Raw genomic sequence first — 26,703 nt, forward strand, 5'->3', positions numbered from 1 at the left:
TAAGCCATAGCTTTGAGATGAAGGCTTATATACGTGTAAACCATTGTAACCAAGAAAAAAAAAAAGTCAGAGTCACAGTGAAAATACTTAACAAACTAGCCAGGATTTAATTCAGTGATGACAGGGAACAGAGGAAGTCTTGTGAGAAAGGATCTTGCCTCTGCCTAGTATCTTTTACAGATAGGCTTCAAGTGGTTTGATTTGCAGATACACCCTTTCTTGGCCTTTATTTCGGCAAAGATGTGATGGGTAGGTAAATGCTGTGTTCTTTCCCTAGCACGTATGTCAGTTTCTCATCCACTCTTTGTTCTTGCTATTGAAAGTTGTAGCTTCTGGCTACAACAGAGATAGTTGAAGAATATGGAGTTCGTCATAATTTATCATTAAATGTGGATAATTTGAGATTAAAGAATATGTTGTTGCAGGCTTAGTCACTTTGATGGATCTGTCTGTGAGTTTCACTTGGAGGAAGTGGGAGCAGTTGGCTCCAGCTGAGAGGGCCCTTACAGAGACATGATGCTAGAGACCTTGAGAAATCTGGTCTCTTGTATATGTAACTCCTCTTTGTACTCAGACTCCGGCCCACAGACAGCCTTTCCTTTCCATTGTGGAAAGCTAGGGAGGCTCCACAATGCTCAGTGTTGTATTTCAATTTTGAGAATTGAATATTTTTAATGATTGCTAAGAGATGGATTATTTTTGCTCATAGCAAAATCTGTTTGTGTCTCATATCTCACAATTGGAAGGTCTCAGCTAAATTGTAAATGGACAGTTTCTTTTGCCTCTTTTGGAGTAGTGTCAAGAGTGTGGACCTGGGAGACAGACTACCTGCTTACACTTTCTGTTCTTGTTCTTACCTGCTGGAAAGGACATTCATAGCCACTCTGCCTCACTTAAATTGGAGATCCATGTATTCACATGTTTTTTATTATGTTGGCTTTGAGAGATAAGATCTCACTGTCACCCAGGCTGGAGGGCAGTGGTGCGATCATAACTCACTGCAGCCTCAAACTCCTGGGCTCAAGTAATCTTCCCATCTCAGACTCCCAAAGTGCTGGGATTACAAGCATGAGCCACTGTACTGGCTATTCTGCTGTTTGGCAAGTGGAGCCTTGCTGATCCTGAGAGACTGCCCATCCCAGGACTAGCTAATTTTAAGTGGTAGCAAAGGACTCCCCTGGGTATGTGCCTTTGATATGCAACCAAACAATTCAGTGCCCATTCCCTTCCCCCACCCCCTTTATCAAGGCCTCACACATGGAGCCACTATCTTCCTGCCATAACCACTCCAGGGTCAGATATTAAGCAAGTAGGGACAGTTCCTGATGAAATTCAGGTCTGTAATCTCAGCACTTTGGGAAGCTGAAGTGGGAGGATCACTTGAGTCCAGGAGTTTGAGACCAGCTTGGGCAACATAGTGAGACCCCATCTCTACAAAAAAATATAATAATTAGCTAGGCATGGTGGTGTATGCCTGTACTCCCAGCTACTTGGGAGGCTGAGGTGGGAGTATTAAATGAGCCCAGGAGGTTGAGGCTGCAGTGAGCTATGATGGTACCACTGTACTCCAGCCTAGGTGACAGAGTGAGAGCCTGTCTCAAAATAAAATAAAATAAAAAAGCCAAGCCTAACCCTGCTTAGCTTGCTTACCTTGTCTTGACCATTCTTACCTGCAAAAGCACAGTGAAGGTTCTTGCCCATGCTTTCCCCCAACTCCTGCTGTTTTTCCGATCCTGCTGCTTCCACATGTGGTCCTACACTGCCTGGTGTGTGCCCCTTTCTTGGGAAGTGTGTGTAGCTAAGTATCTCTTCAATGGCAGTATCTCCGATCTGTTGGCCTCACCATACCTGAATAATAAAATTGGCCTCTCAAAATGCCACCTCAAACCATTACATGGAAGTTACATTTCCATGTAATTTCTAGAGTACTGGGTACCTACATCAGGCAACATGGTATAGAACCATGGATTGGAGGATGGATCGATGCCAAGGAGGGACTGCTTAGGTGAATTACTAGGAACCAGACATCCAAGGGACCACTGTGTTGGTGGGATCCCAGTGATCTCAGTAGTCAAGCCTTTAGAAAAATAGTTCCAGATGCCTTTCTCATTGTTGGACACTTCTGAAAAAGGCCAAGCACAACTAATTGAGGGCCCCAGATATACAAACATTATTCTGTCATTTCTCCAAGCTGTTTGAAGTTTGAAGGAAGAAATGTCTTTCTGTATATTATTTCCCAGTCCTACCTACATCATTTGTTCTTTTTTTTTTTCTTTTTTCTTGTTTCTTTTTCTGAGACGGAGTTTTGCTCTTGTTGCCCAGGCTGGAGTGCAATGGCACGATCTCAGCTCACGGCAACCTCTGCCTCCCAGGTTCAAGCAATTCTGTCTCAGCCTCCCGAGTAGCTGAGATTACAGGCATGCACCACCACGCCTGGCTAATTTTGTATTTTTAGGAGAGATGGGGTTTCTCCATATTGAGGCTGGTCTCAAACTCCTGACCTCAAGTGATCTGCCCACCTCAGCCTCCCAAAGTGCTGGGATTACAGGCGTGAGCCACCGCGCCCAGCCCATTTGTTTTCTTGATATTCTCAGGCATCTGCATTAACTCTCTTTTCTTATGATCTACGGCATTGCAGTTGTATAGCCTCTCAACATACCTGTTTGCCCTTCCCAGTGCCATTCCATGTCCCTGCTCTTGGGTAAAATGACACGTGTTTGAAGTGTTCCCTTCTCACTCTGTCTCTTGTTGATCCCTGGAATCACACATAAGCAGTGGTCACTTCCTTTGCAATCTTGAGTTTCCTCCTGACATTTGCCTTCGATGTCATCATGGCCACCTACAAGCCTGTTTTTCATCTGCATGTTCTTTTGTCACTTTCACACTTTCTAAGTTATCTTTGCATAACTGACTTCTGCTTGAGTGTCAGTCACCACCAGTCTGGTCTTTCCTGTGTGTGTACGGGTTTCTCCAACTTGATTATTTGTCCTTTCCTCCCTCTCCTCCTTTGATAGAGGAGCTTCTTAGGGATGTTTTCCTTTTTTGTGTAATATTTTCACTTCTCCATTACCTCTTTCTTGCTTTATTTCTCTCCACTTCCCAAACCTCTACTCTTTGTGGAACTCCTTGCTACAATGCCACCTTCTCCGACATTGTGACTAAGGTCAGAAGTGACTTGGTGCTTATAAATCACAAGTCCTTGTCTTTCTTGGGCCATCAGTAGAATTTTATTGTGTCTAATACTCAATTCTTGAAATATGTTCTCTTTCCTTGGCTCTGCAACATCTTTTTCCTCATTCGTTCCCTCCCTCTCCCTTCTTTGTGCAGTCATCCATATCTAGCTGCTCACTCAATGTTGAAATACCTAAAGGTTTTGTCTAAGGCTCTTTTGCCTTGTATGGCCTCTCCCCAGCCTCATCTGTGCCCTTGGCTTCAGTTACCTTCCTTACTATAAAGGCATTGAAAATAGAATACCCCAGTCTTGAGCAATCCTTACAGCTCTGGACCTGAATTACCAGTTATCTTCTTGCTATCTTCACATAGATGTTTCAAAGATACCTCATTCTTTACCTGATGTAAATAAGATCAATGAAGTGCTTCTCCCTGACTCTGATCTACTTCAGTCTTCCCTCTTTACTACATGGCACTGTTTAGTTACGTAGGCTAGAAATTTCCAACTCAGCATAGTTACGTCAATCTCTTCTTCCTTCATGTACAATCAGAAAGTTGTGTTTTTTTGTTTGTTTTTTTTTAAACAGAGTCTCGTTCTGTCCCCAGGCTGGAGCAGTGGTGCGAACTCAGCTCACTGCAACCTCCGCCTCCTGGGTTCAAGCAATTCTCCTGCCTCAGCCTCCTGAGTAGCTGGGATTATAGGTGCACGCCACCACACCCAGCTAATTTTTGTATTTTTAGTAGAGACGGGGTTTCACCACGTTGGCCAGAATGGTCTCAATCTCCTGACCTTGTGATCTGCCTGCCTTGGCCTCCCAAAGTGCTGGGATTACAGGTGTGAGCCACTGCCCCGGCCCCATCATTTTTAATTCTTAAATATCTCTCAAGTATGTCCACTTCTCTCTACCACCTCTTCCTAGTCCATCCAGTCATCATCTATCATCTCAATTTACTGAGTGTCCTTTTACCCACATTTTCTCTTCAATCCATTCTCTAAGTTGAAACCAGAGAACCATCTCAGATTTAATAGTGCTCTGCTTCGCCCTCCCTCTGCCCCCACTACGTTTCCTGAAAACTTTTTATGGCTTCAACTCTTGGGATAAAAACCAAATATGGCCAGGTGTGGTAGTTCACAACTGTAATCTCAGCACTTTGGGAGGCCAAGGTAGGAGGATTGCTTGAGCTCAGGTATTTGAGACCAGCCTGGACAACAAAGTGAGACCTCATCTCTAAAAACAACTCCCAAATCATTACATGGTCAATCCTTTGGGCTTTATCTGAGCTTTATCTGGTCTGGGAGGTGCCTCATTTACTACCTTTCATCTTGCATAACTTATGCCCTTTCTGTTTTCACTTTGTGTTTCCTTTTTCCCACCTGCCATGGGGCTTTTCCACCACACACTTTGTCCAGTAGTGAATATTTATCCTTCATCCCAGCTACGTCATAAGCATTCTTTCATAAATATCTCTGTGTGTGTGTGCATACACATGCATATATATTTAGGTTTGATTACTGACTCCTGACTGTCTCACCAACTAGATTTCCAGCTTCAAAAGAGCACAGATGTTAATATGGATTTTATCCTAATTGTTCCATGCACATAGTTCCTAGTCAGTAGTAGATATTCAGATATCTGCTAAATGGATATGTGGATGAATGGCCTTAATCATTTTGATATTTTAGGTTACTTATCTCAGGCTTCATGATTTGCTAGAAGTACACACAAGACTCAGAAAACCTGTTATGGTTATAGTTTATTACAATAAAAGGATATAGAGCAAGATCACCAAAGGGAAAAATCACATAGAATGAAGTCCACATGAAAGCAGGCACAAAACTCTAGGTGTTATCTCCCATTACGGTCACATAGGGACACACTTAATTCCCCCAGCAAAGATGTGTGACAAGATGTTCACAGTATTATAATACAAGCCAGGGAAGTTCACTCAAGCATTCATTTCTGGGGTTTTTATGGAGGGTCATTTACATAGGAATGCAGGGTCCACATGACAAGTCATAGCCACACAGCCCTTGCGAAAAGCAAACATACAGTGTGGCCCAGGGCCTCGGGCATGCAAAATCCAGCATTCACCATGAGGAATATTGTCAGAAGCATTTGAACCAGAGCAAATCCGTCTTGAATAGGGGCTAGGCAAAATGAGGCTGAGACCTGTGCTGCATTCCCAGGAAGTTAGGCATTCTAAGTCACAGGATGAGACAGGAGTTTGGCGCAAGATACTGGTCACAAAAACCCTGCTGATAAAACAGCTTGTGGTAAAGAAGCTGGCCAAAACCAAGACGGCCAAAACCCACCAAAATCAAGATGGCCAAAACCAAGGTCGTCCTCACTGCCCATTATATCCCAATTATGCATTAGCATGCAAAAAGTCACTCTCAGCAGCACCATGACAGTATACAAATGCCATGGCAATGTCAGGAAGTTACCCTATATGGTCTAAAAAGGAGAGGAACCCTCAGTTCTGAGAGCTGCTCACCCCTTTCCTGGAAAACTCATGAATAATCCAACCCTCCTTTAGCATATAATCAATAAATAACTATAAGTAGCCTTAGTCCAGCAGCCCAAACTACCGCTCTGCCTATGGAGTAGCCATTCTGTATTCCTTTTTTTTTTTTTTTTTTTTTTTTGAGACGGAGTCTTGCTCTGTTGCCCAGGCTGGTGTGTAATGGCATGATCTTGGCTCACTGCAACCTCTGCTTCCCGGGTTCAAGTGATTCTCCTGCCTCAGCCTCTCGAGTGGCTGGGATTACAGGCATGTGCCACCATGCCCGGCTAATTTTTGTGTTTTTAGTAGAGATGGGGTTTTGCCATGATGGCCTGGCTGGTCTCAAACTCCTGACCTCAGGTGACCACCCTCCTCGGCCTCCCAAAGTGCTAGGATTACAGGCGTAAGCCACCACGCCTGGCCCCTTTACTTTCTTAATAAACTTGCTTTCACTTTATGGACTCACCCCGAATTCTTTCTTGTGGAAGATCCAAGAACCCTCTTGAGGTCTGGATTGGGAGCCCTTTTCAGTAACAATGTTCTTAGAATAAATCATCTCATCAAATCGATACATGAAGGCCTATGGACTCAGGCTTGAAAATTACTTTTACCAGGCAAAATATTCCAGAAACTCAGAGATTGTCTTCCTGGAGCTGATCAAGGGCCATTTCTTTCTTTAGAATGTATAGCATCTGAGCAACTGAAGCCTGGAGTTCACACTTTAATGTATAACCAAAGCCCTGGCCCTAGCCTAGAATCTCTTACAGCAAAACAATCATATTTACTGAGCATCTACATTTAGTATAACATTTATATAAGATATATCAGCAGTATCATCATGAACATGCTGAGCCACTGGAGCAGCTCGTGTGGGGAATGGATAGATTTAGAAACAACAATCCATCCCATAAAGCCATTCATACTTTTCCATATATTTGTATCAATTCAATTACTCATTGTTCTCCTTGATCTACTGTTAATTGTACCTTGTGGTAAACCACCTCCCCTCTCACTACATTGGCTTAAGTTATCCTCCACCTTGCACATCTGGAAAGAGCCAGAGCTCCCTAACAGGACTTCTCCCTCTTGCCCCTCCCATATTCCAATTTCCATAGAGTACCCAGAGTGATCCTTTTAAAACATAAATCAGTCCAGGCACAGTGGCTCACGCCTGTAATCCCAGCACTTTGGGAGGCTGAGGCGGGTGGATCACGAGGTCAGGAGATCGAGACCATCCTGGCTAACACGGTGAAACCCTGTCTCTACTAAAAATACAAAAAATTACCCGGGCGTGGTGGCACATGCCTCTAATCCCAGCTACTCCAGAGGCTGAGGTGGGAGAATCGCTTGAACCCAGGAGGAGAAGGTTGCAGTGAACCGAGATCACGCCATCACACTCCAGCCTGGCGACAGGGCAAGACTCCGTCTCAAAAAACAAACAAACAAAAACATAAATCAGATAACATCACAGCTCTGCTCAAAACCCCATGATGGCTACCCATTTCACAGTGTATTAGCTATATTTTCTTATTTTCTGCATTCTTGATGCTATGGAATTTGGGACCTTGCCATTTAGAGTGAACTGATTCTTAGAGATTGCAAATGACTCACTCTGAACCATGCCTTTTATTTGCATACTAACAAATCCAGAGTCCCCTGATGTGAATCATCTCCTCTGTCTGGCTCTTACACTACAGGAGACAATTTTTTTTTTTTTTTTTTTTTTTTTTTTTTTTTGCTCTAATGACTCCAGGGCCAGGTACTAGGCAGACAGGGACAGCTCCTAGACCCCAAAGTCTACCAACTTTATTCAAACCAGCAAATCCTCTTCTGGTTACCCAGCCCTGCCTTTCTTTTCCTGTGGAAAACACAATAAAGGATCTGGCCTCTGCTTTCTCCTCTGCTTCTGCTTCTTATACCACCCTGGTGCTTCTCACATAGCCCTGCAGGATGTGTTTTGCCTACTGTTTCTAAAACTCCGTGAGTTGAAAGTTCTTCCTTCCTGGCAATCATTTGCATGTCTGAGTTTCTTATCAGACCATACTGCAAAAAAACCCCAGGTACATTTTTGAACACATAAGAACACATCACAACCTCTCTACGCTGGCATAAAAGACTACACAATTTGTTTCCATCTATCTCTCCAACTTCCATGCACATTCAGTTCCAGCCGCACTAGGCTTCTTGGTGTTCCACAAACACCCAGGATGCTCTGTCAGTTCCATTGTCCTGTGTGTTTTCTCTGAGTGATAACACTGTTTCCTGAGATCTCCACTTGATGAGTCTTTAATTCCTCCAAGTCCATGCTAAAACATAACTTTTTTTTTCTTTTGAGACGGAGTCTCGCTCTGTCGCCCAGGCTGGAGAGCAGTGGCATGATCTCGGCTCACTGCAACCTCCGCCTCCCGGGTTCAAGTGATTCTCCTGCCTCAACCTCTCTAGTAGCTGGGACTACAGGTGCGCCCACCACCACGGCCAGCTAATTTTTTGTATTTTTAGTAGAGACGGGGTTTCACCATGTTAGCCAGGATGGTCTTGATCTCCCAACCTCATGATCCGCCCGCCTCAGCCTCCCAAAGTGCTGGGATTACAGGCATGAGCCACCACGCCTGGCCTAACTGTCTTATTAGACCTGTCCCAACCACTCTGTATTGCACAACTGGCTTTATCCCACTCTCACTGATTCTTAATCTGCTCTAGTTTGTCTTATCTCCACAACACTCCTAACCTTCTATATTGTTTAGGAGTTTTGGATTATTATTATTGTGTGTGTGTGTGTGTGTGTGTGTGTGTGGTATGTATGTGTCTCCATTGTGACTTTTTGTTTTTTTGTTTAGAAACAGGGTTTCGCTAGATAGCCCAGGCTGGTCTCAAACTCTTGGTCTCAAGTGATCCTCCTGTTTCAGCGTCCTGAGTAGCTAGGACTACAGGAACAAACCCACCAGGCCCAGCTCTGTATCTCCACTGTTTAGAGCAGAGCCTATCACAAGATAGTCAAGTACTTGTTGAGTTAATTAATTAAAAGTTAGTAAATATATAAAGATATATTTTCAAATGGTTATGAACGTCCTAAAGAAAAATAGAGCAGAGTAATATTGGGGTGAGGGACTACTTTAAAATTTTTATTATTATTATTATTTTTTAAACAAACAGGTTCTCTCACTCTGTTACCCAGGCTGGAATGCAGTGGCACAATCATGGCTCACTGCAGCCTAAACCGCCATGGCTCAAGTGATCCTCCTCCCTCAGCCTCCCAAGTAGCCAGGACTATAGGTACCCGCCACCACGCCTGGCTAATTTTTAAATTTTTCACAGAGACGGGGTCTCACTATGTTGCCCAGGCTGATCTTGAACTCCTGGGCTCAAGTGATCCTCCTACCTCGGCTTCTCCAAGTGTTGGGATTACAGGACCCCACACCTGGCCGGAGGAGCTACTTTAGATTAAGAGATCCACACTTGAGCCCAGGAGTTTTGAGAGGAGCTGGGCAACACAGTGAGACCCCATCTCTACAAAAAATAGAAAAAAATTAGTTGAGTGTGTTGGTGTGGGCCTGTGATCCCAGTTACTCAGGAGGCTGAGGTGAGAGGATCACATGAGCCTGGGAGGTGGAGGCTGCAGTGAGCTATGACCCTGCTACTGTACTGCAGCCTGGGTTACAGAGGAAGACCCCATCTCAAAAGAAAAAAAAAAAAGAGTAAGAGATCTGGAGAGGCCTCTATGAGAAGGGAATGGTTGATACAAGCTGAGACTCATTACCTGGACCACATGTCTACAATCCAGGTGGCACTGGCTCAACACTGTATCTTTTACATCATCTTGCAAAGTGCCTTCCCTCAGCTTCTCTAAGAAGTATTTGTAGCGTGAATGTTGAGTGGATTTTATAATGATGCTGCGAAATCCCCATGGTCTCCTGGCACCACTGTAGGACTGTTACTGTAGGACTGCTGGCTCACCCCTGGCTGTTAAGGCCATTTCCCTTTCTCTTCTCTCAGCAACCAGCCTATGGCTTCAGGGGAAACTTCCAGTTCAAGACTGAAAGTCATGGTTTTGGCCCCGAGATGTATTTCTGCTCCTGACTCCATGAGAACAAGATAGATTCTACAGGGAATGAGAGGAGAAGCTACAAGGAATGAAAGGAGAAGGAATGAAAGGAATGAAAGGAGAAGGAATGAAAGGAGAAGCTGACTGGAGCAAACACTAGTTATGAAAGGATTCCCTATGAAGTGAGACTTGAGATGAAGAGGGAGCAGCAGATTCCAGATGAATTTTAGGGTTGGAACCCATATATTACCTTCGTAACCAGAGAGCCTGGTATTCTTGATTCTTCCACTACAGACCACTGATGTGGTTTGAGAAGAGAGTACAGAATGACACCACTTTCAACAATACCCAGAGGCATAAATTGCTCCAAAGCTTTTTATCAGGCTTGACCGGACACGGTGGCTCACACCTGTAGTCCCAGCACTTTGGGAGGCCAAGGCGGGTGGATCACATGAGGTCAGGAGTTCGAGACCAGCCTGGCCAACATGGTGAAACCCTGTCTCTACTAAAAACTACAAAAATGTAATCCCAGCTACTTGGGATGAGGCAGGAGAATAGCTTGAACCTAGGAGGCAGAGGTTGCAGTGAGCCGAGATCACGCAATTGCACTCCAGCCTGGGTGACAGAGCAAAACTCCATCTCAAAAAAAAAAAAAAAAAATCAGGCTGTTTGGGTTCCCAAACTGTTTGATATTTGTTCTACCTCAGGTTGGCGTACCTCCACATGTTTCTTTCCAGGCTCTCTGCTTGTCCCCTCAGGCAGTATCTCTGGATCTGGGTTCTAAAGCCGGGAGTGGGAACAATGGCCCACTTCTGACATCCTGCTTTGAGGGCTGAGTGCTCAGTGGTAGTGGGTGGCCAGTGGCCTCATGTCTTTTCAGCTGCCCTGTCATGGTACACTATTACAGACTTTCAGTGGGGCAAGTGTGATGAATCCCCAGTACTCAGCATCATGATGCCCAAGGAAGGGCCTTCATCTCACCAACATTGGATGGGTGGAGGAAGGGAGCTCCTGCCTCTGGGGCTGCACTCACTAGGGATTTAGCCTCAGCAAGTTTCTGGTGGCAAGATAAGAAATGCTGACATCCTACCCTGCTGGGAAGACAGCCCTCTGTATGGAAGCTGAGAGGAAGAGCCCTGTGTTCTTGTCTGCAACACTGTGGAGTATAGTTTCCATATCATTGAATTGGGAGGGCTGAAGGAAAGAGATAGTCTTGGTTCAAATACCACAGACTCTCACAGTTCTTACAGAAGGACAGATTCTCTTGAATAAATATTTTTTCATTTGATGTATATCCTTAGGGCTATCTCCAGAGACATGACTTTTTTTGTTTTCATTTTTGTTTTTAATAATTTTCAACAGTTTTGTTGGGGAGTAGGCCCACAGAGCTCCTTATGCTGTCATGCCAGAAGTCTCTCCTTGCTTTTTTTGTTTTAAACTTTTTATTTTCTGACAATTTTAGCTGTAAAGAAGCAAAGATATTACAGAGTTCCTATATAACTTCATGCAGCTCCACCTCATGTTAATACTTCACAAGCCTATGACATATTTGTCAAAGCTAAGAAATTAACATGGTATACTACTACTGCTACTAACTGAACTACACACGTATTTGGATTTCACCAGTTTTTTTCCACTAATGTCCTCCAGTTGCAGGATCCAGTCCAGGACACCACATTTCAGTTAATCATCTCATCGCTTTAGTTTTCTCCCATCTGTGACAGCTGCTCTGTCTTTTCTTGTTTTTCACGATCTACATACTTCTGGAGTACTCATAATGCAATGTCCCTTAATTTGCATTTGTCTGGTATTTTTTCATTATTAGTCTAGAATTGTGGGTTAAGGGGAAGAACATCAGATTGGCAAAGTGTCCTCCTTGTATCATCATAGTAGGTGTTACTTGATGTCAAGATGACTAAAATGGGCCAGGCACGGTGGCTTACGCCCTGTAATCCCAGGACTTTAGGAGGCCAAGGTGGGTGGATCACAAGGTCAAGAGATCCAGACCATCCTGGCCAACATAGTGAAACCCCGTCTCTACTAAAAATACAAAAATTAGCCGGGCGTGGTGGCGTGCAACTATAGTCCCAGCTTCTCAAGAGGCTCAGGCAGGAGAATGGCTTGAACCTGGGAGGCGGAGGTTGCAGTGAGCTGAGATTGCGCCACTGCACTCCAGCCTGGGAGACAGAGCAAGACTCCATCTCAAAAAAAAAAAAAAAAAAAAAAGATGACTTAAGTGATGCTAACCTTGATCACTTGGTTAGGTACTTGTCTGCCAGGTTTCTCCTGTCAAGTTACTGTTTTCATTTTCCACAATTAGTCACTAAATCCAGCCAACTCAAGGGGAAGACCACAAAGCTCCACTGTCTGAAGGGAGCTGGTGGTATCTATGTATACTATTTGCAATTCTTCTTTAAGATTGGTTTCTTCTCCTTGTTTATTTATGGGCGAGCCTTATTAATTACTGGTTTTAATTTCTGAAAAATCAAGTAAGTGCTCACCTTAGCAATACATATATTAAAAATCAAATGTAAGTGCTTCTATGTGTGTTTTGTGAATCCCGTCTTATACAAATAAGGTAAGGGAGATACTAAGATTTGGAAATAGTTCATCTCCACCAAAACTCATGTTGAAATTTGATTTCCAAGCTGGGCATGGTGGTGTGCACCTGTAGTCCCAGCTACTTGGGAGGCTGAGGCCGAAGCATCACTTGAGCCTAGGAGTTCACAGACAGCCTGGGAAACATAGTGAGATCCCATATGATATGGTTTGGCTGTGTCCCCACCCAAATCTCATCTTGAATTGTAACTCTCACAATTCTCATTTGTCATGGGAGGGATCGGTGGGGGTGACTGAATTATGGGGCAGGGTCTTTCCTGCGCTGTTATGATAGTGAAGGAGTCTCACCAGATCTGATAGTTTTAAAAACAGGAGTTTCTGGCTGGGTGCGGTGGCTCACGCCTATAATCCCAGCACTTTGGGAGGCCGAGGTGGGCGGATCACAAGGTCAGGAGATCAAGACCATCCTGGCTAACATGATGAAACCCCATTTCTACTAAAAATACAAAACATTAGTGGGGCGTGGTGGCTCATGCCTGTAGTCCCAGCTACTCAGGAGGCTGAGGCAGGAGAATCACTTGAACCCGGGAGGCAGAGTGAGCCGAGATCGCGCCACTGCACTCCAGCCTGAGCAACAGAGTGAGACTCCATCAAAAAAAAAAAAAAAAAAAAAAAGGAAACATTCAGTAAGCTTGTTCTGTATTCCTACACAAAGAGTATAACAGCAATATATTCCACAAGAGTAAAGCAAAATAAGTAAAGTTATTCTAAGTAAACTAAATTAGAAGGCTTTTCATGAACTGAGCAACTGTTGGAACTAAGCTGGCATGGGGTTGTTAGCTGATTATAATGTGCCCAGAATTAGAATATTGATCCAGATTTTTACATTACCCATCCCTCTTATTTTTTCTGAGCAGCAGTCAGAGATGTTGGTTCACAGGAATAAGCAGGGTAGCTTAAATTGCAGAAACAAACTTAAAAAGAACTAATGAGACTAGAATTTAATAACAAGTATACCATAGTTCTTGAAATATAATATTTCTCTCCCCAGTTTCCCATTTTTACTAAAGACAAATTAGGGTAAGACTGATTTGATTTGCTTTATTATACTTGGCCTGATTATTTATATAAAGTGCAGCAAGAATAACTGTTTTCCACATAGGCATTTTTTTTTTTTTTTTGAGATGGAGTCTCGCTCTGTTGCCCAGGCTGGAGTACAGTGGCGCGTTCTCAGCTCACTGCAAGCTCCGTCTCCCGGGTTCACGCCATTCTCCTGCCTCAGCCTCCCGAGTAGCTGGGACTATAGGCACCCGCCACCCTAATTTTTTTGTATTTTTAGTAGAGACGGGGTTTCACCATGTTGGCCAGGCTGGTCTCGAATTCCTGACCTCAGGTGATCCGCCCACCTTGGCCTTCCAGAGTGTTGGGATTACAGGCGTGAGCCACCACACCTGGCCTATCCACTTTTAATTAAGCTAACTTTTAACCATAGTGCTCTTTAAAAAAGAAATCCTTTCAAATCTCTTATTACCCAACTTTAGCCATGCCAAGAAGCCAATATTTCTAACTTCTGAACTTTACCAAAGGTTATCTCCTACGTGCATAGAGAAAGGAAAATTTAAGACAGTCTGTGGAGGAGAAGAGACTAGACAAGGTCACGCAGATATTAAACCAGAAATGACTTACTCCCTAGGTGGGGTATCAAACCCAAACTGCCACTGTGAAAGTGCAGAAACCTTAGTTACTGAGCTACAGTGTGGGACGGTGCCTACTTCCTTTCACAGAAGCCTAGAGTAGTTAATTTTGAGCTTGCAAAGGCTTTTAACTATTTAATATGATTTTTAGAGCTGACTATGACATGAACCCTAAAATTCCTTTTCCCTAGTAGGTGGAGACCAAGAGAAGGTACTGCCACACAGTTAAAAGGTCAGGCTCCCAAGGACATAAAACAAGGGGAGACTTCATCCTGTTTGTTTGTTTCAGGGACCTGCAGCTGTTTGTTACTGACCAGCTTGCTGGGTCATCTTGAAAAGTGGGCTTAGAGGTGTTCTAAGCCCATGTTTTATCCTACAGAAAAACAAATTCAAAGCACAAAATACACCAGTTTGACTAGCTTAGAATTCTTTTTCATATTAATCAAAACTTTACAGAGGAGATAAACACTGATTTATTATTTTTATTATTATTATTATTATTTTTACCATTCATTCAACCGTTTGCACAGAGGGAGAAGTCAGAAATCTGACTGGTAACAAATTCTTACCTTTTTGCTGGCATGCCAGGCTTCTGTGTTCCCTTTCTCTGAGTGGTCCCAGTGATCTGGCTTGTGGCACCATCGCCCTGGGGGCCAAGCCGCATTGTAAAGGAAAACTACTTTTTTTCATTCTGACCAGAGCAAAACACATGTGATAAAACATACACATTAGCCGCTCTGCTTAGCACCCAATATTAAACTGGAAAGGCTTAAATTTGCCCCCAGATAGGCCCCGTCATCTTTAATCCAACCTCTGACTTGGAGTTTCAACATGTGGTCTCTGGGCAAGATGGTCGCCCTGAGTAATAGAGTAATAGAAAAGATAAGAAAGGGGCCGGGCGCAGTGGCTCACGCCTGTAATCCCAGCACTTCGAGAGGCCGAGGCGGGCAGATAACAAGGTCAGGAGATCGAGACCATCCTGGGTAAGATGGTGAAACCCCGTCTCTACTAAAAATACAAAAAATTAGCTGGGCATGGTTGCAAGCGCCCGTAGTCCCAGCTACTCGGGAGGCTGAGGCAGGAGAATGGCCTGAACCCGGGAGGTGGAGCTTGCAGTGAGCAGAGATAGCGCCACTGCACTCCAGCCTGGGCGACAGAGCGAGACTCCGTCTCAAAAAAAAAAAAATTATATTGGAAATGCTTTCACAGGCAATACTTTCCCAGGAAATATTTTCCACAAGCAACACTTTCCCAGGGAAGGCAAAATGATCAGGGAGGCCAGAGAAAGACCCACCCATTGCAGTGACACTGAAAAGTTCAGGCGGCTATGGCTGCTGTCGTGAAGGGATTTTTTTCCAGCAGTCCCGTCAGCTCTCAAGTTTCCCCTTTTGAGGGAGGAAAAAGCTCCCCATGTCCCACGATCCTGTACATGCCTAACCCTGTCGCCCGGAGCCATCAGCAAAGAGTGCAAGGCAGATTAATCCAAAGACAATAGCAGTTAACATCCCATGGTGCCAAACCTGTTCTTAGCCAAGAGGGACTTTACTGAGAGGGGTCTCTAACCCCCTAAATCTTAGAAGGGACTCTAATCCTCCTAAGTTGGGCCTCTAACCCAAGGTCAGTCAAGCGTCCTTGCCTTTTATTAAGAGGGGCCTCTAATCCACTCTGCCTTAGGAGAGACTCTAACTCCCCTAACTTGAGCGTCTATCCCAATCCCATTCTTTACCTGGGTACCCCACCACTTACCCAAAGTCATCCAATCAGTGCTGCAGTCTATTTCCTTTGAGTCAGGGGGGTCTCCTCAGCATTGTCCCTTTTGTGGTTTGCGAGAAAAGTGTTACCCGACCCCACCACTTACCCAAAGTTAGCCTTTGGGTCAGGGGTTCCTGCAGTATAGTCTCTTCTGTAGTGGCCAGGAATATGTTACAGGAAAGGGGTCCCAATCCATATCCCAAGAGAGGGTTCTTGGATCTCGCACAAGAAATAATTCAGGGCGAGTCCACAGTGCAAGTGAAAGCAAGTTTATTAAGAAAGTAAAGGAATAAAGAATGGCTACTCCATAGACAGAGCAGCCCCAAGGGCTGCTGGGTGCCCATGTTTATGGTTATTTCTTAGTGACTTGCTAAACAAGGGGTGGATTATTCATGCCTCCCCTTTTCAGACCACATAGGGTAACTCCTTGACATTGCCATGGCATTTGTAAACTGTCGTGGCACTGGTGGGAGTGTAGCAGTGAGGATGACCAGAGGTCACTCTTGTCACCATTTTGGTTTTGGTGGTTTTGGCCAGCTCCTTTACTGCAACCTGTTTTATCAGCAAAGTCTTTATGATCTGTATTTTGTGCTGACCTCCTATCTCATCCTGTGACTCAGAATGCCTTAACTGTCTGGGAATGCAGCCTAGTAGGTTTTAGCTTCATTTTACCCAGCTCCTATTTAAGATAGAGTTGCTCTGGTTCATATGCCTCTGAAAAAACCATTTAAATTTAATTATAAGAGTCTGGCCAGAGGGGGTGGCTCACGTCTGTAATCCTAGCACTTTGGGAGGCCGAGGCGGGTGGATCACCTGAGGTCGGGAGTTTGAGACCAGCCTGAACAACATGGAAAAACCCTGTCTCTACTAAACATACAAAATTAGCCAGGCGTGGTGGCACACACCTGTAATCCCAGCTACTCAGGAGGCTGAGGCAGGAGAATCGCTTGAACCCGGGAGGCGGAGGTTGCAGTGAGTGGAGACTGTGCCACTGCTCTCCAGCCTGGGCAACAAGAGTGAAACTCCATCTCAAAAAAAAAAAAAAAAATTTAAGAGTCACAAATATGTGAAAAAGAGAATGATGTCTTTATCAATTTTCAAAAATTACTATTGCCAATGATGAATAACAGTGTTCCTTGCACACTAATTTAGCCAAAAATATTTCTCCAAAAGTACCGCATCGTGTAGGAAATTGACCCCATCTCCATTCCTTGACTATTTTCAATCTCAAAATTAAATCTCTTGGAGAGTACTTTCTGCACACCTTTCTATTTTCTTAACCATATATATCGTCAAACCATTGAAAGCCGGACTTAATTCTCTCACTTTCATAGTCATGAAAAGAAAAAAAAAAGTTACCGATGGGGACTCCTAAGACTTCGCATAATATAATCTTTGCATAGTCTAGGATTGTTAAAATTCCTAACAAGACTTTATGAACTCTCCTGTCTGCAACCAGTTAATGGTGGGTTGGGCCAGGGTTCCCCTCTTTCCCGTCACTTATCCATCTACGCTCATTCTTTTCATAGCCTCACCCAATATCATGACTTGAAGTAACAGTTTACAGTAATAACTCCCAAATTTATATATCCACGCTCGAACCCTCTGCCAATGTTGAATCATAGGTTGAGTATATGGCACTATGCTTTGTGGTCTTACTGACGTTTCAAACTGATCATGCTTGAAATGGCAGTACTGGGCTTCCCTGCAAGCCTGCTCCACTAGCAGCCTCCCCACCTCAGGGTACGGGAAGTCCACACGTGGCGAACGCGAAGCCTATTACATCACCCGGAAGTCCCTGCATCCTACGAAGGCTGGGCCCGGCCAAAGGAGGCCCAATAGAGGGCGGTCTGTCCTTTCCCAGCAGGCTGGGCACACTGTCAGGCGTCCTCCTTTGGGTGGCTATTTTAACTGCTCATTTATCCTTTTCTTCTATGAAAAGATCCAGAAAAGAGGCAAAGCAAGCGAGAAGTCGCGGGCCCAGCCCACAGCAGGGTAAGCACCTTTGTTCGGGGTCTGAATCGGGGCGAATATCCCCGTCTCCTGACCTCGATTTTCCTGAGCTAGAAGGGACCTTTCGACCCTCCGACTTGTGCCTATACTAAAGCGGTGGCCCTAAGACGACGCGGGGGTTCTGGTGCGCACTTACGTGCAGTCGGATGCGCTGGGTGAGTTTCCACACCCGGTAGATGTAAGGGAAAAACTGCATTACCCAGAAGGCACTGCCCCTTGCGTCGGCCGCGGACTCTGGGCCATTGACGGCCCAGGACAGGAGCGTTTTCTGCGGGCCAGGGCGGCGGAGGCGGGACTTCCGCTTCTTCGTGTGACGTCATCTCCGTGGGCCGGTTTGGCCCTGAAACAGTGTGGGGCCTAGAGCGCTGGGTGGGCGCGTTCTGCGGCCTGAGCAGGGACGGGTAGTGAAGCGGTTACGCCCCTTCTTCGCGTCTTGGCGGGAGCCTGACGCCCCGCTTCTCCCCTAACGAGGTGTCCCACCGGCGCCCGCCGAGGCCTAGGCCTCCGCAGCCGCCCTCCGTCTCCTCAGCCCCGACGCTGCGCTTTGGGCCTTGTGCGCATTTTTTTCGGGGGAAAACTGAGGCTCGGAGTGCGAAAGTCAGCCGAGGTCGCCCCGCCCAGGACAGAGAAGGGCTGTGGTCGGCTGATCCGCGGCATTCCCGGGATGGCGGCGGCGTGGATGGCTCCGGCGCAGGTGAGTGGACGAGGTTTCGGCCTTGCTGCTGCTGTGCTATTTCTAGAGGCCTCGTGGGCAGGCTGGAAGCCAAGACAGCCACAGGATTTTTCTTTGTCGCCATCGTTTATTTAAGAGAAATGGCCGTGGCTTGTCATTTCCTTTATCCGCAGTCCTGCAACAGTGTTGGCCTCTGATAGGTGTTCAGTCCGTGGTTGAAGGAGTGATGCTTCCTTCTAGGGATCTCATCACACTTCCCCTAAATCCAGCCTTCTCTGTTGCCTGCTAGCCCGTACCCCATCCACCTGGCCAACCACCCCTGACCTTGTCTGTTTGCATTTTTCCCTGGTCCTTTGCTCTTCAGAGCCACCAACCTGACCGTGCAGTCCTCTTCCATTTTCCAGGCTTTCTCCTTGCACTTCCTTTTACTTCGAACACTGCCGCTGTAACTTTGCAGGGCCTCCCTTTCACATCCTTTTGGCCTCTGTCCAGGTGTCACCTATTTGGAGGTGCCTTTTTGGCAATTCCGGCTAAAGTGGCACCTTACACCCTTGCCCAGAGTCTGGTATTTTTGTGTAGATAATCTGATGGTATTAAAGAAGCTTGTGGATTTGAGTTTGTCAAGGATGTAATGGGAACAAAGAAAAATAATTGCAAAGAATGATATTAACTGTCATTGAGTCCTTGCTGTGGGCTGATCGGTGAGTATTATTTAACCCTCAGTTCGTTTAACCCTGAAATTTTTTTTTTTTTTTTTTTTTTGAGACGGAGTCTTGTTCTGTCGCCCAGGCTGGAGTGCAGTGGCGTGACCTCGGCTCACTGCAACCTCCGCCTTTTGGGTTCAAGCGATTCTCCTGCCTCAGCCTCCTGAGTAGCTGGGACTACAGGTGTGCGCCACCACGCCTGGCTAATTTTTGTATTTTTAGTAGAGACGGGGTTTTACCGTGTTGGCCACGCTGGTCTTGAACTCCTGACCTCAGGTGATCCACCCACCTGGGTCTCCCAAAGTGCTGGGATTACAGGTGTGAGCCGCTGCGCCCGGCTTAATCCTAAACTCTTTAGAATTAGGTTCTATTGTCATCACTGTTTTACACAAGAGCAACTTGAGGGTCACATACGTTCAATTACCTGCCTTACATCACTGTAGCTCTTAAGTTTCTTAAGTCAGAAACTAACAACTGGTGTGTCGACCATCATAGCCTGTGTTTTTACCCTCTTCTTTACCCGCGGTGGTTAGGGAGGCCTGGGAGTGAGACCTAAAGTAACCTTTGCAAGATGAGGCCTCCTTCTAGCCAGTGGTCTTGGGCATGAGGAGTCATGGCCTTTCATACTGGTGGAACTGTGTAGACTTAAAAAATGGTATATTGGTTGTTTAAGGAGTTCTCAGGGGACCTGTGTGGCTTCCACGGTGGTTTTATATGTGGTTCCCCTTACTCCCTTACCTGCTGACATATTCTGAGAGGGCACGTTTGTATGGTTATGTTGCTGAATGTACCCTCCTACTCAGCCAGGACAGATGTAATCTCCAGATGGGCCCATATTCTCATGGCTACAACCTGCTGTGCCCTCTATGACTCTTGTTGCTTGCTCATGGAATATTCTGGCCTCAGGGATACCTGCTAGTAGGACTCAGGTAGAAAAGGAAGCGATGGCTCATTGTGAATTCTCCCTGGAAGCAGGTCCAGGCCCTAACACCTGATCAGGTGTCACCACCTCAGGTGATTCTTTGGTGAGGTGGATGATGATGACTACACTTCTCTGCTCTTGTCCATGGGAGTGGCTGAAATGTATATGTGGATTTGAAATGCTTCATTCTCATTAACTGCATTAACTTTGCTAATAGAGAAATGTCAGGTTACATAATCAGACCAGAGGGCCCTGGGCTTAAATCCTGCCTCTGTTGATAAGACCTGTGACTTTGGGCTGGGCTTGGTGGCTCACACCTGTAATCCCTGCACTTTGGGAGGCCGAGGTAGGTGGACTGCTTGAGCCCAGGAGTTCAAGACCAGCCTGGGCAACATGGGAAAACCCTGTCTTTACAAAAAGTACAAAAAATTAGACCGGCATGGCATCATGTGCCTGTAGTCCCAGCTGTGCAGGAGGCTGAGGTGGGAGGATCACTAGACCACAGGAGGTCAGGGCTGCAGTGAGCCGACATTGTGCCACTGCATTCCAGCCTGGATGACAGAGTGAGACCATCTAAAAAAAAAAAAAAAGAAAAAAAGACATGAACACATGAGACTTTGGGTAGACTGGTAGAGCGGAGGGTAGGACTGAGGCCCAGGTCTCAGGTCCCTGAGTGAGACATAGAGATGATGATGGTAAATTCAGATGCTGTGGCCTTTGCCTCAGTGTTTTTTGTTTTTTGTTTTTTTTTTTGATGGAGTCTAGCTCTGTTGCCAGGCCGGAGTTCAGTGGTGCGATCTCGGCTCACTGCAACCATTGCCTCCGACGTTCAAGCGATTCTCCTGCTTCAGCCTCCCGAGTAGCTAGGACTACAGGCACACACTACCACACCCAGCTAATTTTTGTATTTTTAGTAGAGATGGGGTTTCACCTTGCTGGCCAGGATGGTCTCAATTTCCTGACCTCATGATCTGCCCACCTCAGCCTCCCAAACTGCTGGGATTACAGGCATGAGTCACCGCGCCCAGCCTACAAACAGTTTTTCTTTAGTTCTTTTGACTATTCTTTGTTTTTTTTTTTTGTTTGTTTTTTTTTTGAGACAGAGGCTCGCTCTGTTCTGGAGTGCAGTGGCACAGTCTTGGCTTACTGCAACCTCTGCCTCCCAGGTTCAAGCGATTCTCCTGCCTCAGCCTCCCTAGTAGCTAGGATTGCAGGCTTGTGCCACCACACCTGGCTAATTTTTGTATTTTTAGTAGAGATGGGGTCTCACCATGTTGGCCAGGCTTGTCTCGAATTCCTGACCTCAGGTAATTCATGTGCCTCAGCCTCCCAAAGTGCTGGGATTACAGGCATGAACCACCGTGCCCAGCCTTGACTATTCTTGATGAAGTGGGAAACACGGTTATATTGACCTGGAAATTGAGGCTCGGCGAAATGAAATGAGGTCCCCAAGGTCACATAGCAGGCACACGTTGATTTCAGGAATTTGGTTTTAAACCTCAGGAGTCTGGCTCCTGAGCTGGGGAGTTTCAGTCACTTTACCATGGCATGTAAACCTGTCAGCATGAGGCAGGCACACAGGGAGGACTGGTAAGACTCAGGTGCTCTTCCTGTTATTGTTGCTGGTGGTGATGTTTTTATTATTATTATTTCCCATTCCTCTAATATGTCCGAGCACTTACTGTCTGTGCCTCTCAGTCCACTTGGGATTGTCCTAACCTTATTTCTGTGTCAAGTTCAAGTGGCTTCCTGCCTAGGAGGCTTTATTTATTTATTTATTTATTTATTTATTTTTTTAATTTTTTTTATTTTTTTTGAGACGGAGTCTTGCTCTGTTGCCAGGCTGGAGTGCAGTGGCACGATCTCAGCTCACTGCAATCTCTGCCTCCCAGGTTCAAGCAGTTCTCCTGCCTCAGCCGCTTCTGTCTCCTCTTCACTGCTGCAATCCATGCAAGGCAGTGTCCACATTCCCCTTGATCCTAGCACAGATCTTGGCCCTTTGGAGGTGCTTGGTGATTTGGCTTTTGATTCTCTGTGCATCTTTTGCAGTGCTGGAGTGACAGGTTCTAATCCTATTCCACAGTTGCAAAGGAAACATTACTGGTTCTGTTTGACTTTTCAGGAGTCCGTGACCTTCGAGGATGTGGCTGTGACATTTACCCAGGAGGAGTGGGGGCAGTTGGACGTGACCCAGAGGGCCTTGTACGTGGAGGTGATGCTGGAGACCTGTGGGCTTCTGGTCGCACTGGGTAAGGCCTGTCCTCTCCTCTCCAAAATCAGGGGCACCTGAAAGCAGCTTCATTCTAGCCTTCATCCTGGCTCCAGGCCTGGCTAGTGGAATAGGTCTTGGGAGCCAGCCCTCCTGTTTCCCAAAGCTTTACTCTATTTTTTTTTTTTTTTTTTTTTTTTTTTGGAGACAGAGTTTCGCTCTTGTTGCCCAGGCTGGAGTGCAATGGCGTGACCTTGGCTCACCACAACCTCCGTCTCCCCGGTTCAAGTGATTCTCCTGCCTCAGCCTCCGGAGTAGCTGGGATTACAGGCATGTGCTCCCATGCCCAGCTAATTTTGTATTTTTAGTAGAGAAGGGGTTTCTCCATGTTGGTCAGGCTGTTCTCAAACTCCCGACCTCAAGTGATCCACCCACCTCAGCCTCTCAAAGTGCTGGGATTACAGGCATGAGCTACCACGCCCAGCCTCATTTTTTTGACTCACCTTATTCTTCCTGATCTCTTTGTGTCTTACTTAGAAAGGGTTGGCTACGAAATATAGTTTGCTTTTGGTCACAGCCAAAGGAGAGGGATGTGTTACCAGGAAATGGGATGTTTTGTAGAACCCAAAGGCAGGATTTGCAGCCAGGCCCCCTGTGGCACTAATACTGGTTGTCTGGTGCTGGCTTCCCTTTATGGGTCTGCTCCTGTCACTGTCTTTTCATAATGGCTTTTTCTGGCTCAGCTATTGTGTGGAACGAAGTGACCATCTAGTCTTGTTCTCTGAGGCTCACACATTCATTGGCACTACTACTTCCTGCATATTTTTGTTGTTTCTCTGTTGATACTCTTCTCACTTAATTCTCCCAGCATCCCCATCGTCAGTGAGTAAGGATAATAGGGCCATTGCAATGAACACCTCAGAAACTTAATTAATTCAGTTTAAGAGATAAACCTTCATTGTGAGATGCTGTTCGTTGCATTTTTTTTTTTGGTAAAGGTTCTTTCTTTTGTGATGTGTTGATTTTGATGTTTGTGCAAACGTCTGTATGTGGCCAAATCGCTATTTGGAGTTCCCTCCCAGTTTTTTATTTTTCAGTGGTTCATGAAATGTCGAAGTGTGGAGTCACCACGTCTACCCCTCACTCTGCTGCCCTGTTCCCTTAGGATTGAGTTCTTCCGCTCGTGTCTCCCATTCTTCTTTATGGCCTCCTTGTTTTGAGACTCCTGGCACCACACGGGGGTGTTCTTCATTTCCTCTGAGCACAGCACTTGGGAGACCAAGGTCTGATGCCTCAGAGTCCAATTCCAGCTCTACTTTTTGTCAGCTGTGTGTTCCTGGGCAAAGTACTGAACTCCTCTGTGCCTTAATTTTCTTTTTAGAATTTTTTATTTCTTTATACCCATGCCAGTGCAGAAAAGTGCCTCAATTTTCTCATGGGTAAAATGGGACAATATGTGCCAAAAAAGGCATACCTTTGTTTCATTGTACTTTGCTTTACTGCACCTTGCAGTTACTGTATTTTTAGAAGTTGAATGTTTGTGGCAACCCTGAATTGAGCAAGTCTGTCCCGCACCATTTTTCCAACAGCATGTGCTCACTTTTTGTCTGTGTCACCTTTTGGTAATTCTTGCAGTATTTCAAATGTTTTTATTAATATTATATCTATTGTGCTGGTCTGTGATCAGTGGTCTTTGATGTTACTATTGTAATTGCTATGGGGCACCATGAACTGCACCATGTAAGGCAGCTTTATCGATAAATGTTATGTGTGTTCTGACTGCTCCACTTACTGGCCATTCCCTCTCTGTCTCTCTCCTTGGGCTTCCATATTCTCTGAGATACAACAATAATGCAGTCAAGTCAATTAATAACACTAAAATGGAAGCCAGATGCCTCTAATCCCAGCTACTCCGGAGGCTGAGATGGGAGGATTGCTTCAGGCCAGGAGTTCGAGACTAGGCTTGGCATCATAATAAGACTCCATCTTTTTTTACTTTTTGAATAGGCTATAACTCATATGCTGTGTTGTGCAAAAATCCTAAGAAGTCCAGGCCAGGAGTGGTGGCTCACACCTGTGATCCCAGCACTTTGGGAGGCTGAGGCGGGTGGATCTCCTGAGGTCAGGAGTTCGAGACCAGCCTGGCCAACATGGCAAAACCCCGTCTCTACTAAAAATACAAAACAATTAGCCAGGCGTGGCGGTACACACCTGTAGTCCCAGCTACTCGGGAGGCTGAGGCAGGCGAATCGCTTGAACTCAGGAGGCAGAGGTTGCAGTGAGCTGAGATCGTGCCACTGCACTCCAGTCTGGGTGAAGAAGGAGACTCTGTCTCAAAAAAAAAAAAAAGTCCACTCACTGAATTTTTGCTTATGTATAAACCCAAGTAACTACCACCTACATCAATACATAGGCTATCTCCAGCTCCTCATCAGGGTTTTATGCTCTCGATAGCCTCTTTGATTCTATTAGCTCATATTTAGACTTCATCAGCACAGATTGGTTGGCTGTTGTTGAACTGCACAGTGTGCTCTCTGACATATCTGTCTTCTTTGGATCATCATGTCTGTGTTATTCTTTTCAGGTGTTTATATACAGTCGGAGTTGGTTCATTCTCAATATGTTGTAATTTCTCATTGTATGTGAAACTGCCATTCATTTGTCCATTACCCTGCTGATGGATGTTCCTGTTGTTTTCAGGTTTTGGATATGTTGCTGAGAGTATTGTTCATATTTTCTGGTGGATGTAAATACTGATTTCTGAATTTTGTGTTAACAGTAAATTCTGTTAGAATATACTCGTGTGTACACATCAGGTCATGGAGTAGGTTGTATATTCAGCTTTCTTTTTTTCTTTATTATTTTTTGTAGAGATGGGGTCTCACTATGTTGCCCAGGCTCATCTTGAACTCCTGGCCTGCACTGATCTTCCCTCCTTGGCCTCCTAAAGTGCTGGGATTATAGGCATGAGCCACACTGTGTGGGTGTGTTCAGCTTTAAAAGAAACTGCCCAGCAGTTCTGCAGAATGTACCATTTCACTTTCTGACCATGGACATGTGAAAGTTTCCATTGCTCTACATCTTCATAATCACTTGATAACATCATTCCCCTTTGGGAGGTCTAGGCGAGCGGATCACTTGAGGTCAGGAGTTATCAGCCTGGCCATCATGGTGAAACCCCATTTCTACTAAAAATTTAAAAATTAGCTAGGTGTGGTGGCAGGTGCCTATCATCTGAGCTACTCAGGAGGCTGAGGTAGGAGAATTGCTTGAACCTGGGAGGTGGAGGTTGCAGTGAGCCAAGATCACACCACTGTACTCCGGACTGGACGACAGAGCGAGACCCATCTCAAAAAAACAAACAAACAAAAGAAACCATCATTTCATTTTACTGTTTGAGTCCCTGTGGTAGGTTTCTCTATATCACAGCACAGAAACCATTGTAAGGTCACTCCTTTCATTCCTAATTTTCAAATACAACAGTGACCATAATGATAACTGATGATGGCCCACAATTTACCGATCTCTTATGTAGTGTCTAGCACTGTGCCAAGTGCTTTATAGAAATTTTCCCCTTTTTTAAGAGACAGGGTCTTGCTCTGTCGCCCAGGCTGGAGCGCAGTGGCACCATCATAGCTCACTGTAGCCTCAAACTCCTGGGCTCAAGCAGTTCTCCTACAGAGTAGCTGGAACTACAGGCTCATGCTACAACGTCCAGCTAATTTATTAATTTTTTTGTAGAGATGGGATATTGCTATATTGCCCAGGCTACTCTTGAACTTTGGGCCTCAAGCAATTCTTCTGCCTTAGTCTCCCAAATGTAACGGGATTACAGGCATGAGCCACCGTGCCCAGCCAAGAATTTTCCTATTTAACCCTCATCACAGCCTATGAAACAGAATCTGAGAGTTTCTGTTTTTCAGATGAGGAAGTGGAGACTAGGATCAGCTAAATCATTTCTCTGGCATCAGCTGACTTGGTACAGGCAAGATTTGAACTGAGATGTTCTGACTCCAGAGCTACACTCTTAACCTCCCTTCAATATGAACTCATGATTCAGCACAGAGTTTTCATATTTTGTGCTTGAGCATTGGGCCCTCTTAGATTCTCTTTTCTCTGTTCTCACTGGGCTTTGGTTCTCTTTTTACTCTGATCTTCACTTTTATGTTGGCTTCATCAGTTATCTCATAGCCCATCCTTTTTACTCTTACCTACTCTCCAAGGCTAATCCACACATTCTTTTTATTTATTATTATTACTTTTTTTTTTTTTTAAGAGATGGATCTGGCTATGTTGCCCAGGCTGGTCTCGAACTCCTGGGCTCAGCTTCCTGAGTAGCCAGGATTACAGGCAGTACCTTTCAGATTGTGTCTTTTTCTAGTGTTTTCAGGTTATTGTTTCTCAGGGTTGTATTGAATTTCTGGATCAGTTTTGAGAGAATTGATAGTTTTATATTATC

At 45.3% G+C, this 26,703-nt stretch overlaps 1 protein-coding gene across 2 annotated transcripts in view; it reads left to right on the forward strand.

Annotated features, from left to right (window-relative positions):
• The first annotated feature begins 17,525 nt into the window (after positions 1–17,525).
• The window catches only part of ZNF460 (zinc finger protein 460), a 28,601-nt gene continuing 19,423 nt past the window's right edge, over positions 17,526–26,703 (forward strand). The window contains exons 1-2 of one of the 2 annotated variants that reach the window (XM_063701691.1): positions 17,526–17,718; positions 22,158–22,284. In XM_063701691.1, coding sequence (XP_063557761.1) covers positions 22,251–22,284 — 34 coding nt within the window. In that variant the 5' untranslated portion in view covers positions 17,526–17,718; positions 22,158–22,250. Of the gene's footprint in view, positions 17,719–17,996; positions 18,431–22,157; positions 22,285–26,703 lie in introns of those variants that run through there. The other variant, XM_004061537.4, reaches the window with a different exon arrangement.

This window comes from Gorilla gorilla, chromosome 20, assembly GCF_029281585.2.
Source record: "Gorilla gorilla gorilla isolate KB3781 chromosome 20, NHGRI_mGorGor1-v2.1_pri, whole genome shotgun sequence".
NCBI classification, from domain to species: Eukaryota; Metazoa; Chordata; class Mammalia; order Primates; family Hominidae; genus Gorilla; species Gorilla gorilla.